This window comes from Misgurnus anguillicaudatus, chromosome 16, assembly GCF_027580225.2.
Source record: "Misgurnus anguillicaudatus chromosome 16, ASM2758022v2, whole genome shotgun sequence".
Lineage (NCBI taxonomy): Eukaryota > Metazoa > Chordata > Actinopteri > Cypriniformes > Cobitidae > Misgurnus > Misgurnus anguillicaudatus.
This window is the reverse complement of record NC_073352.2, coordinates 20,562,725-20,575,372: the sequence shown is the minus strand read 5'-3', so window position 1 is coordinate 20,575,372 and position 12,648 is coordinate 20,562,725. Positions and strand designations below refer to the sequence as shown.

At 36.5% G+C, this 12,648-nt stretch overlaps 1 protein-coding gene across 3 annotated transcripts in view; it reads left to right on the top strand.

Annotated features, from left to right (window-relative positions):
• rnf130 (ring finger protein 130) overlaps window positions 1-12,648 on the top strand; it is a 50,766-nt gene that overhangs the window by 20,104 nt on the left and 18,014 nt on the right. For all 3 annotated transcript variants that reach the window (XM_073854332.1, XM_073854334.1, XM_073854333.1), the window contains exons 4-6: window positions 4,686-4,936; window positions 8,340-8,411; window positions 12,385-12,467. In XM_073854332.1, the coding sequence (XP_073710433.1) occupies window positions 4,686-4,936; window positions 8,340-8,411; window positions 12,385-12,467 (406 nt within the window). The remainder of the gene's footprint in view (window positions 1-4,685; window positions 4,937-8,339; window positions 8,412-12,384; window positions 12,468-12,648) is intronic.

Sequence of the window (12,648 nt, the reverse complement as noted above, 5' to 3'; positions counted from 1 at the left end):
AGTTTTCCAAACGACTTTTTTGTGATGTTTTTGTCTGGGTTTCCCCATGCTGCCTTGCTCGCAAATGTATTCACGCTGCAAGTCTAGCATGGAAACTATGGACCGATTTTGCCCATGAAAAGGGGAACCAATCACAGAACGGGAACGGGGAAGCAAGACAATGACGACGTCTATGCGACACACCGAAGCAGTTTTGTTTATCCAACACGGGAGCAGACGCGCAGTTACTTTTCAAGGCAGCTTTAGATAGTGTTCGAAGTAGTTTTGAATGCAAGTTTCTTTAAAAAAAAAAGAGCAACTTTTGGCATTAAACAATTTCATATGCAAGAAGGATGTTTGGATATGGCAAGACATTAGCCACGGAGTTTTATAGGACCAACCTGCTAGGCATCGTCGTCGACGAAGTACAATTAACTTATAAAATGTTAAGTGGTATTTATTAATATTATATTGTCATTATGCCTGTACTGTGGTTGTCACTGTGCCACTAAATTGCGTTGCTTTTCAATATCAATAAACAACTTCCGGTTTAGTTGCGTAGCTTTCAGCTGTGTGCACACGTACCGATAAAAGTTGTTTACGTTTGAATTAATGTCGCTCTACATACGTACATCTGTGTTTGCAAAAACATTTTGGTAGGCCATATCCTCAGTGCAGTGCTCTGTTTGTACAACAAGCATAGTTGCCGACTCGAGTACATGGGTTGATTCATAAGGCACTTATTTCATAATGGTTAGGATGTTGCCTAAGCGGGCACCATTCTATGTGGGCAACTCACTAAGTTTTAAAATTGAGATATAGTCACACAACATAAAATTTGATTTTTGTCAACATCGTTATTTGGTCTCCTAAGCATAGATGAAATTAAAGATCAGATCATCTTCTTCAGACTGCTTTGTGTTGTCATGTGATGGCTTATGAAATCATGGCTGTCTGTGGAAGTGAGTTATGTAACAATGTATGATACATGTCTGTTAGTTTTCTGGCTGGTTGGCCTTGGAGGTTATGAGTGTTGCCTGATCATCAGTCACTCTCGGTGCAAATTGTCCTGTCGGGCTCTAGCCATCATCTTTACTGCTGATAAACTGGCTTCTGTGCCAGGAACGCTCGCTTCTCGTTTACACCTGCGCATACGCACACATCTCTCATACGCCGGCGCTTATTAAAATCCATATGAAATCACAGAGCCATGTCGACTGCATAAGCAAACCTGTGTAAATGCATGAATAAACATGATGTTAGACACACAAGAGACCAGTAGTGACATTCTCTGACATTTTCTCACACCCATGCGGCATTCAGGATTTGGCTACGAGATCCAGCAGTTTTTTAGGCACAGGGGACGATGCATCCTTGATTATCTAGAAACAAATACAGTGCGTTTCCTGGCTGCCCATTTGCTTTATGCTGCGTAAAGATAAACACTTGTATAGATATGAAGTATTATTCCATTGCATTAACTGTAACTACTTGACATTGAGTGTTGATCGATTGGAAAATTTATTACAGTGGTTAAAAGTATGATGTGTTTTTTAATACCTGATGCCAAAACTTATATGTAGAGAGCAAGCTGGCCAACCATTATATCAGTGTATCACTAGTATTAATGAATGTGATTGAAATGCATCATTAGCCAGATTTAAACCTTATATGTAAGCACCAAAACCAAGATGTGCAAATCTCAAACCCACATGCCATCAGCAGTAATTCTTCCTGTTGCACAGTTGCATTTGCAGCAAAGAGGTTTTGGAACACATATTGACAAAATGCATAAATGTAGTGTTATTATAGTCAAAGTGGGCCAAGCTTTCTGGAATTATAAGAATTGCTTCTCATTTTTCGATGTAGTCATCATAATGCTTTAAGTAACAGCAGCTTTACTGTATGTGGCACCCTTCATGGGGTTTTGTATAACCCATCTCTTGTAATTCTTTAACAGCCTTGCTGCGCTGTTAGCTGTTTCAAAGCTGTGAAAGTAGATCTGCAACCTAGCAGACTCCACCGGCATTGAGCTGCCAATGTAATGTTTCATTATGCCATCTTAGTGTTTCATCAAAGAAACTTTACCTTACAGAGGAGACATTACGTCGGTCTGTCGAATGTCCTGCAGTATAAAGCCACCGATAGCAGAATGATTTGCAGTTGTAATACCAAAGGCAGTCTGCCATAAGCTTTCAAATCAATGCATTTTAGTGGTATGCTTTGGCGTTGGGGTTAACTCACCTTTCCCAAGTGTTATTTTGAGCAGAAAAATAGCTGCATTTGTTTTATGCATTTGTTCATAGTGTCTATTGCCAAATATGTTCACTCAGTGGCTATGCCAGATCTGCAATAGGTTTCCATCCATACAGTTCTGACATTATTACAAAGCCTTGGGCCTGTATCATATTAGTGGCACCACCTCAGATTTGTGTGTCAGGGCATTGTGCATGAGCAAGTGTGTGTGTTGGTGGGATGGAAGAATTTGTTAGTTCTCATTTTGTATCGCCATGCTTTCTGTGGCATTTGTGTGGATGTTTAATAGGTCAGAGCAGGGGGATTCAACTCAAGACAAGTGCTTCTGTATGTGTTGTTTTGAAAAAATGAAATATCTGAAGTTAATTTAAAATCCAACATCTCTTTCTAGGAAAGTGCTATGTTTATATGGCCTCTGTTTACTATGGCAGAGTTTTAAACTGTCCTGTAAAGCACTTTGAGCTGCATTTTAAAAACAAACCTAGTTATTTTTAGTCTAAATACTCTTTATATCTCTTAATTTTGTTATATTAATATTTAATAATATTTATTCATATTTAAATTAATAGATGCACAGTCTTACAGTGGGTTCACACCAGCCGCGTCAAATTCGCGTCTACCGCGTCTAGTTTGCCGCATCAACATTTTGAGTTTACTCGCTTCATTCACGTGCGCCTGAAATTCTAGTTATCGAGACTTTCACCCGGAAATTCACTTCATGGGAGGGGCTTCTGCGACTCCGCTCGCTTTCTGTAATCACGTCACTACAAGAGCAAGCTCCTGATTGGTTAACGCAGCACGTTTTTCTGTCAAAGTTTAAATTTTTCAACTCAACTCTTTTCTCACGACAGCGCTCAATTTGCGCCATTCGCGCGAACTAGACGCGCAAATGAGGCGGAATTGCATATTCTGCACCGTGTTAAACACCTCATTCCTGCCGAGAGACCTCCAGACGCGCATCAACATGTCTTCACATTGACTTAACATTGAAATCACTCGCACTTGATGCCTCTACCGTGGCTGGTCTGAACGCAGCTTTACTCTAATTATACTTAATAACCTTGTAATACTTAAGGTCATGTAAACACCTAAAACAGTTTAATTTTGTAAGGGAAAGATCATAGACAGTTTAAGATAAATCAGATAGATTTCTGGGAGGGCCAGATTTACTATACGGGGCAAATTAGCATGAGAGCGAAATTCTGACGATGGGGAGTGGTAATATCTTTATTTACTAAAAAGATTCAAATTAAATAACAGCTGATTTCCATAATGATTAATACAGTTTACTAAGAGCAGCGCAAAATAACAAATAAGCAGAGCTGATGAGCCTCATGTGCGGCTGATCTACTAACACCTGATGCGCTTGAGTTCAGCACCGCGGACATCCCAGCTGTAATTTCGGGGTGTGAAATACCAGCTGGCAGAGCCATAGGACTCTAAAAAGAACTGGGGGACAAAAAATGAAGATTTACAAGAAGTTTTGAAACACCTGGAATTGTGTAATTTCTCCTAGTGACTCTAAGCTAATTTAATTTCCTCCAGCAAATAAAAAATAACATGGCTTGACAAACAATATTTTTAAATAATACTTTCCTATTGCATTACAAATGATGGCAAAATGATTTAAGATTCAATTCAATTTATTTTATTTTATATAGCGCTTTTCACAATTGGTAATTGTTTCAAAGCAGCTTTACTTTACACAGAAAAATCGACAGACAACAGAAGTAGCAAAATACAGCGGCTATGAATAAACTTTACAAGCGAGTGTATAAATAATGTAACATATAGAAGAGGGTGCTAACTTAAGCCAAAATCCTATTAGCGTAGAGGCCATTTGCATGTAATGCAAGTGTCACACAGTGTTGTTGTTTAATATCTGCTCGGTTCCAGACAGGCTAGCTATTGCGGCATTAGTATATTACCCAGACGAGTTATGTGACATGCTTTTTTTCCGGTGTTAAATAATGGCGCACATATCAGTTATATCACACACACAAACATGAGTAAAATGAGTTGCGTGAATTATTTAAATATTCTCCTCCCATAAGTTTTGCATTCAAAGGGAAAGTCCTACAAATAATGATTTGCGATTGCGGTAGCTGTTATGTTAATGTTGTATTTCAACTGCTTTACCGGCATTCTCACAGTTTTGTTTAAGTGTGAAGGCCTTTATGTGCAATTGATAAACGTCACAAACAGAAGTAATAAGCTGATTTTTGGTAGATATTATTTACTTACTTTGTGTAAATTATGTATGTACAGTACAAACTCTCGCTGTCTATCGACAGTACATAGTGATATATTAGGCTTTACACTGCAAAGCCTACGGATCCAATTTGACAGTTCAGATGATTTGTCCTGCATGTTCATTCTCGTAAAATTAATTAAGAAATCACACTTTTAGTCCCATTAATGTTATGTGACCACCCCTTTTCTCTCGTCAGGCACTGGGGACATTGTAGCGGTGATGATAACCGAGTCCTTTGGAAAGGAGATTCTGGGCTTCCTGGAGAAGAACCAGACTGTCCATGTATCTGTAGCGGTGGGGTCACGAGGGCCGCCCAAGAACATCAGTCGTGGCTCTTTGGTGTTCGTCTCCATCTCCTTCATTGTGCTGATGATTATCTCCTCCGCCTGGCTCATCTTTTATTTCATCCAAAAGATCAGAATCAACAGCGCTCGGGGACGTAGTCAGGTGTGGCACAACTCATTTACTCAAGCTCTCTGATTTTCTCCATACATAGCAGAACACACACAAACACAAACTCCCAGCTTGCATCAGAAGATTGCTAGGTTTTTCTTTCGAAGACCTCCGTGGCATTTGGTTTGCTAATCTGACCTTCAGGAACTTCCTGTGCGCTCAAAGATGTGAGGTAGTAAATGGCCCAGCCCTCCCAGCTCATAAAATCTTAATGCAGGAGAGGGTGTGTGTATGTGTGGTGGAGCTCTGCCTTCTTCAGCATCTGGTTACACACACTTATGCCCACACATAGACATCATTCCCCCCACTGTGGTATTGATGTTAATTAGCTTTTGTATTTTTCAGACTTAAATATATAATTAAATATTGACACAAAGGGGCTATAATCATGATGCTATTCACAGCTACTGGTACAGTACGTGCTTTATATAAACATCTGAATCTTGTATTTGTGCAAGGTACCCGAATTTACCCCTAAAATCTGAAATCTTCTCAATATGTAGAGTAACACAATTTTACATTTAATTCAACGATTATAAAGCTGAAAAAAGGCAAGCATGTACTCACACATACATTTGGTTCTGAGACCACATAGAATATCTGTGATTTAAAATAATATTTATATCTGAAAGTACACAGTGTTAAGATTGATTAAAATTGAGCAGACACAAAAAAGAAACAATTATAAGATACACTATAATATGATACACCATATCTAGGTCACTAAGCAAATGCAAGCAAATTTGTGCCATCAGCCATGATGTTAACTCTTGTGTACAAAAGGTCAGATTTCTTTGCTGTCACTAAAGTACACAAGATGTTTTTGGGAACATTCTCAAATCGGGCTGAGATAACATGGATCATCAGGTTCAGCACAAATCGGTACAGTCCATGCCAGCTCAAGGTTGTCATTAAAGTCAAATGTATTGCTGAAACACATTACAAAGACTGGGAACTGTTTAATAGAGTAACACTGTTAAAAAGTTTCTCCACATTTCTATGTTCAGGATTATTTGGGCGGGGTGCACTGATGCACTGACGCCACAGAGCATGGCCCCGCCCCTAATACAACCACAAGCATCCATACAGGTTGTAGCGGTGTTTGCCCCCAGTGTTTGTTTCCTGCAACTAATTATATTTACTTGGCTGTTTTTATCATTTAAATTTGTCTGGGTTATTATTAACACATTTTTCTGTGACAAACTGAGAGCGCATTTAATATCAGACTTTAAAACAAAAGGGGGACATGTCAAATACACTATAGAAAGTCATATTAAAGGGACACTCCATTAAGAAAAACTAATTTTCCAGCTCCCATAGAGTTAAACATTTGATTTTTACCGTTTTGGAATACGTTTACTCGATCTCCGGGTCTGGCGCTACCACTTTTAGCATAGCTTAGCACAATCCATTGAATCTGATTAGACCATTAGCATCCACTCAAAAATAAGCAAAGAGTTTTGATATTTTTCCTAATTAAAACTTGACTCTTCTGTAGTTAAATTGTGTACTAATACCGACAGAAAATTAAAAGTTGCGATTGTCTAGTCAGATATGGCTAGGAACTATACTCTCATTCCAGCGTAATAATCAAGGACTTTGCTGCTGTAACATTGCTGCAAGAGGCGCAATGATATTAAGCAGTTCCGAAAATAGTCCCCTGCCATTGAAAGTTACTAAAGGAACTATTTTCGGCTGCTGCGTAATAGGGCTGTGACTTTTTATTTCGATATTCGAATATGCATTCGAACATGACGTGAAATATCCGTATTCGAACTATAAATAAACCATCCGGTTTTTAAAATGCCATGGGTAGCGCATTTTTTACAGTAACACCTCGTAATAGGAAGGAGGCTGAGAGTGAGACCGACGACGGCAACTGTGTGCAAGAGAGAGAATCAAATTGGACCAACATGTACTTAATGTGCATGTCAAGATAGAATTATAGTTTGTATATAAAATGACATATTGTTTATAGTGTTAAATATTATAGCAGAATAAAAAAGCTTGTATTAATACGTTCGCATTATGAAATTAGCATGTATGAAGATAATTTCATCATTTTTACAACGCAATGTAAACTTTATATTAAACAACAACAGCATTTGTCTTGTAAATGGATTTGAAATGATCATGTGCTGACTGTTGCGCGTCACATAGACGACAGAGTCAAGTGAGATCTGCTTAACTTAGCGATAAGTTTAATTTCATCTCAAATATCGAATGGTTTGTGCTCTCTATCCTTAAAAACGGTCAAGCAAACAACACACGCAAAGATAATGTACTTGTCAATGACGGCTCACAAACGCTCGGGATAGGCTATGTATGTGTGCTTGTTGTCAATGAGATTACTTCTCACAAACACGCTCAATCGCAGGGTATGTGTGCTTGTCAATGACAAGGATTAAATCCCCGGAAAAAAGTAATTATGCGCGCTGGGGGCACCTAGATATTCGAATATATTCAGATACATTGCATGATATTCGATATCCGTTCGAATTTGATTTTTCTCAAAAGTGACAGCCCTACTGCGTAATATTATTGCGCCTCTGTGCAGCTATGTTACTGCAGCAAAGTCCTTGGAAAAGTGGTATCGCCAGACCCGGACATCAGCTGAATGGATTCCAAAAAGGTAAAAATGAAATGTTTAACTCTAGATGAGCTGGAGAATGAGCATATTTTCAAAAAAAGTGGAGTCTCACTTTAAACTACTGTACTACCTGGCTTTTGGATGCTACTGAAACAGTCTTTAGGCTTACTTTAATTACTAAAGGCTAACCCTACCTAGACTCTTGCACAAAGTCATGTTGGCATGTCAAGGTTTTAATAAAAACTTTATTTGTCATTTATTTGTCAGTTTACAAGGGGGACATTTTAAAGCCCTTACAAATACAGTGGAACAAGTGCACAGCTTTACACACCCTTCAGCTAATGCAAATCCTTTGGCCCCTGTTGGCCATTTGGTTTTCTCTACGAACTGCTGGCAGTAAATCACTTTGCTGTTTATTAAGCAATAAACAGGCATCATGAAGACAGGGGACATCTTAGAACATGCACACACACACACACATACACACACACAGAGACAATGAACTGCTCATCACTGACTGCACTCAGAGTCTTTTATTTATGGCCCTTTCTACTGCCTCTGTCTCATTTTCTTTATACTGTACACTCCTGATAGACATCCTGATATGGTCCTATATCTGAAGCACAGTCATATCAATAATGTTTCCCCTCCACCTTGTTCCTCAAAATCAAATTTCAAATTATGTATTACTTATTCTTTTATTTCCCAACTTTGTTTAGTGAATTTAATTTCCTGTTTCATTAATTCAAGTCGCAGATCTAAAACGATATAAATTGCTTTCTCCTCTCTCCTCTTTTGTTACTATAGCGACGGCTGGGAGATGCTGCCAAAAAGGCCATTAGCAAGCTGACAACCAGGACAGTAAAAAGAGGGGACAAGGTAAGGTCTTTTGACGTCACGTCTTGTTTACTTTTCTTAGAGTCTATGTATGTCATGATCATTAGGGTATAGTAAGCAGGACAGTTTCCTCTTATGGAACGGTTTGTTTTTCTCCATTCATAATGCATGTATACTCACTTTTGCATCATGCTTGTATAACAGCGTACCGTTTCTGTTATAAAAAGCAGTTTGCAGCTATGAAAAGAAATAAAGAAATCTGCTTTGTGTCATAAAATAAATATAGGTGCACCAATTTGAAAGACAAAGGAGGATTTAGATTCAGATGTTTTAAAAAAACAAACACACATAGCAGTGGCTGATGCATTAGCTTTTAGTACCAAACCAAAAACAGTTCAAGAGAAAGCTCTGACCTCTTTAAGGATGGATGACTGACAGGTAAGTGATAAGGTAAAGAGGATCGTGAGTCTTCACAGCTGTTGGATTTGGAGAAGGGGTGGAGTCATGCCAGTCAGTCCATATCATAGCCCACTCAAGGTCAGCCCGCCATCATCCATGAATAAAACATCACTGGCCTTACAGAAGTGCTGCAAGAAATTGAAACCTTTCATTTGAGAGAGGTCACATAGAGCGGAGATTAAGTGAAAGCATCCTCTGTCCATCTGCCTCTATCTGTCTCTCATAATTATTTAGTTGAATAATGTTATTGGGTTTGGTCAGGTGTGTGTTCACAGACAGTGAAGCATCCTTCATACACCTCTAATTTTCACTGCCGATACCTTTCAGCCTCTAGAATATTGGCCGTTGTCCCTCTGCAGGGACTGGCTGGACCACAGTCGATGACTCTTGCGCTGAAAGGGGCCCATTAGAAACCGTACACCACTCACCACAACATGACCTTGCATGCAGAGACAGGACACTGCCAGGTGCCGGAAATAGCATAGAGTAGTGAAGGTACTTCCAGGAAGAACAGCACCGAGTGTGATATAAAACCTAGGAGGGGATTTGTCACATACTAAATGGCCCAGCGAGGTGGAAGGGTCTGCTTAGGTGACTGAATGATGTGCTGCCTGCCACCGGAAGATATTTATGTAATGGATAATGTACGGTATCAGTGTACAGCAGCATGTTATAAATCATAACTGACTATACATTATCTTGACCAATTAATGAAGTATCACTTTTAGAATATCATAAATTGTTACAAATATAGCCTATTTTATAGTTTATTTTAAAGAAGCATACAATAAATGCCATATAGGGGGTAATTTAATTATCAAGCTTAATTTAAAGATGACTATCATTCACCCATTCCATTCATAACTTATATTGTATCAGTAAATGTCATGTCATGAAATGCAAAACCTTATAAATTATTTAAATGATTCAAGTATAGATCATAATTCATTTGTAGATTTATTTAAAATTTTATTTAATTTTTTAAAAATATGATATATATTTTAAAACGTAATTAAAACGTATTAATTTAGATTAACAGTAAATATTCAATACAATACTATAATAAAATCGTGATACAAGTCATAGAAATTACTGTAATATGAAAATAGACATCAATTTCTTTTTTCTAAGCTTTAACCAAATATATTACGTTTTATGCTGACCATATTAAATTGGTTGTATTAAAATTAACACTGAAGTCCTTCAAGACTACTAACATATACAGTTTTGTGGTCATAATTTGAAAATATTTATACAAAAATATTTGTTCATTTAAAAATAGCTGTGTAATAATTTATGTTAACATATAAATAGTATTTGATATTGTATTATAGCTCTTGTTTAATAAAATCGTATTTATTTGCATTCTTTATTTTTAGTGACATTATTAATTCAAAAATATTCATTTAAAACTGCCATTCAGGCCATAAAGAAATCAGAAATATTTCAAATAGCTGTGTAATAATTTACGTTAACATATAAATAGTATTTGATATGGTATTATAGCTTTTGTTTAATAAAATTGTATTTATTTACATTCTTTATTTTTAGTGACATTATTAATACAAAAATATTCATTTTAAACTGCTATTAGGCCATAAAGAAATCAGAAATATTTTAAATAGCTGTGTAATAATTTATGTTAACATATAAATAGTATTTGATATTGTATTATAGCTTTTGTTTAATAAAATCGTATTTATTTGCATTCTTTATTTTTAGTGACATTATTAATACAAAAATATGAATATAAAACTGCCATTCAGGCCATAAAGAAATCAGAAATATTTCAAATAGCTGTGTAATAATTTATGTTAACATATAAATAGTATTTGATATTGTATTATAGCTTTTGTTTAATAAAATTGTATTTATTTACATTCTTTATTTTTAGTGACATTATTAATACAAAAATATTTGTCCATTTAAAACTGCCATTCAGGCCATAAAGAAATCAGAAATATTTCAAATAGCTGTGTAATAATTTATGTTAACATATAAATAGTATTTGATATTGTATTATAGCTTTTGTTTAATAAAATTGTATTTATTTACATTCTTTATTTTTAGTGACATTATTAATACAAAAATATTCAGTTAAAAATGCTATTAGGCCATAAAGAAATCAGAAATATTTCAAATAGCTGTGTAATAATTTATGTTAACATATAAATAGTATTTGATATTGTATTATATTTTTTTTATATAAAATCTTATTTATTCACATTCTTTATTTTTAGTAACATGCATAACACTAGAATATCATACAGATACCATACAAAAGGACTTTGCACTATACAAACAACAAACCAGATATTAACACAAATAAATAAAACTTTACCGCTTGACACCTCATTTTCAGCGTTTTATTTTTAATCAAGTTTGATGTGTTGTCATAAAATGGGTAGAAATACAGATGATGGTCACTAATCACTTCTACCAGTAGGCAGCGTTTCCTCTGCGGTGCCGAGATTTGATTCCGACTGACCTCACAGGTCACTCGAGTGACAGATGAGCTGAAAGCAGTCTCAACATCTTTGACACACATCTACTAAATCTGCTGAAGGATTGCTCTCAACTGCAAAGCACTATGCAGTAACTACACAGATGACACTGTTATCAGAGCAACTTCACATAGTTTGGAGAGTTCATGTGAGTTTATAGAACTTTACCCTCTATTAATACTCAAGAGTATATTTGGAATCCATGTTAGGAAATCATTTGATACAAAATACAGTCGGTATGTATGGAATGGCATGCCATACTACTTATACCAAAAGTATGCAGTATGCACACTCAAGAGTATGACAGTGTTTGTATGCATGGAGCATACAGCCAGAGTACACTGTATAAGCTCTTGAACCAGAAGTTAAGCGATACCAACGGTGATTCTAACATCATTTGTGGTGTATTTGATTGGTCCATCAAATGCAAATAAGCAAAGATCCTGGGAGTGCAATATACATACTGCAGATACAGCACAGATACAATTCTATAGTAAGCCTTAGTCTGTTTACAGTAAAACCCAATAAGGTTAGCATGTTTTACTGAAGCCTCTATTATGCCTGTTTGATTAGTTCACCGATTATCGGTTAGATCACTTTAACATTCTTGTTTGCAGAATTTAGTCGACTGTGTAGTTTCAAAGCAAGCGCACAACCTTCTTAACTGAAACGTAAATGGTACACTTGAGAATTGCTGGACGAGATGAATAAAAGGGCGAGGTCAAGAGATCAGATCAATATGGAGTGAAATGCAGGTACTCAAAGCATATAGGTGCATTTAAAGAGAAAGTCACACCTGCTTTATAACCTTTTCTCACAGATATGTGTCATAAGGCCAGCATTCATATTTAATAAAAATGGGTCAGTGATGCTTACGTAGGAAGAGTATCCAGGACCCACGGTCCTAAAGGGAGTTGGATTGCTTTTGCTTTGGCATCTGTGGTCTTTAGAGAGAGTTCCAGCAGATACTGTATCCTAAAGCTGCCCACCATCATTCAGTTTTAGTTATTTTTAGAAGGGTCATTTGTATGTTTGTGTTCTTATTTTTGCAGGAAACAGAGCCGGATTTTAATCATTGTGCAGTGTGCATCGAAGGTTATCAACTAAATGATGTAGTTCGCATCCTACCTTGCAAGTAAGTTGTGTGTAAATTGTAAAATGTTTATATGTTTGTATGTGTTTGCAAACCAATATGTCATTGTTTCAAATATGGTCAACTTAAATTTTAAACTTTTTTGTTTATTGCTAGAGAGATTTTTTTGGTAACAGGGTTGCCAAAAATATCAAACCTCATTTAAAATTAATAGGCAGAAACC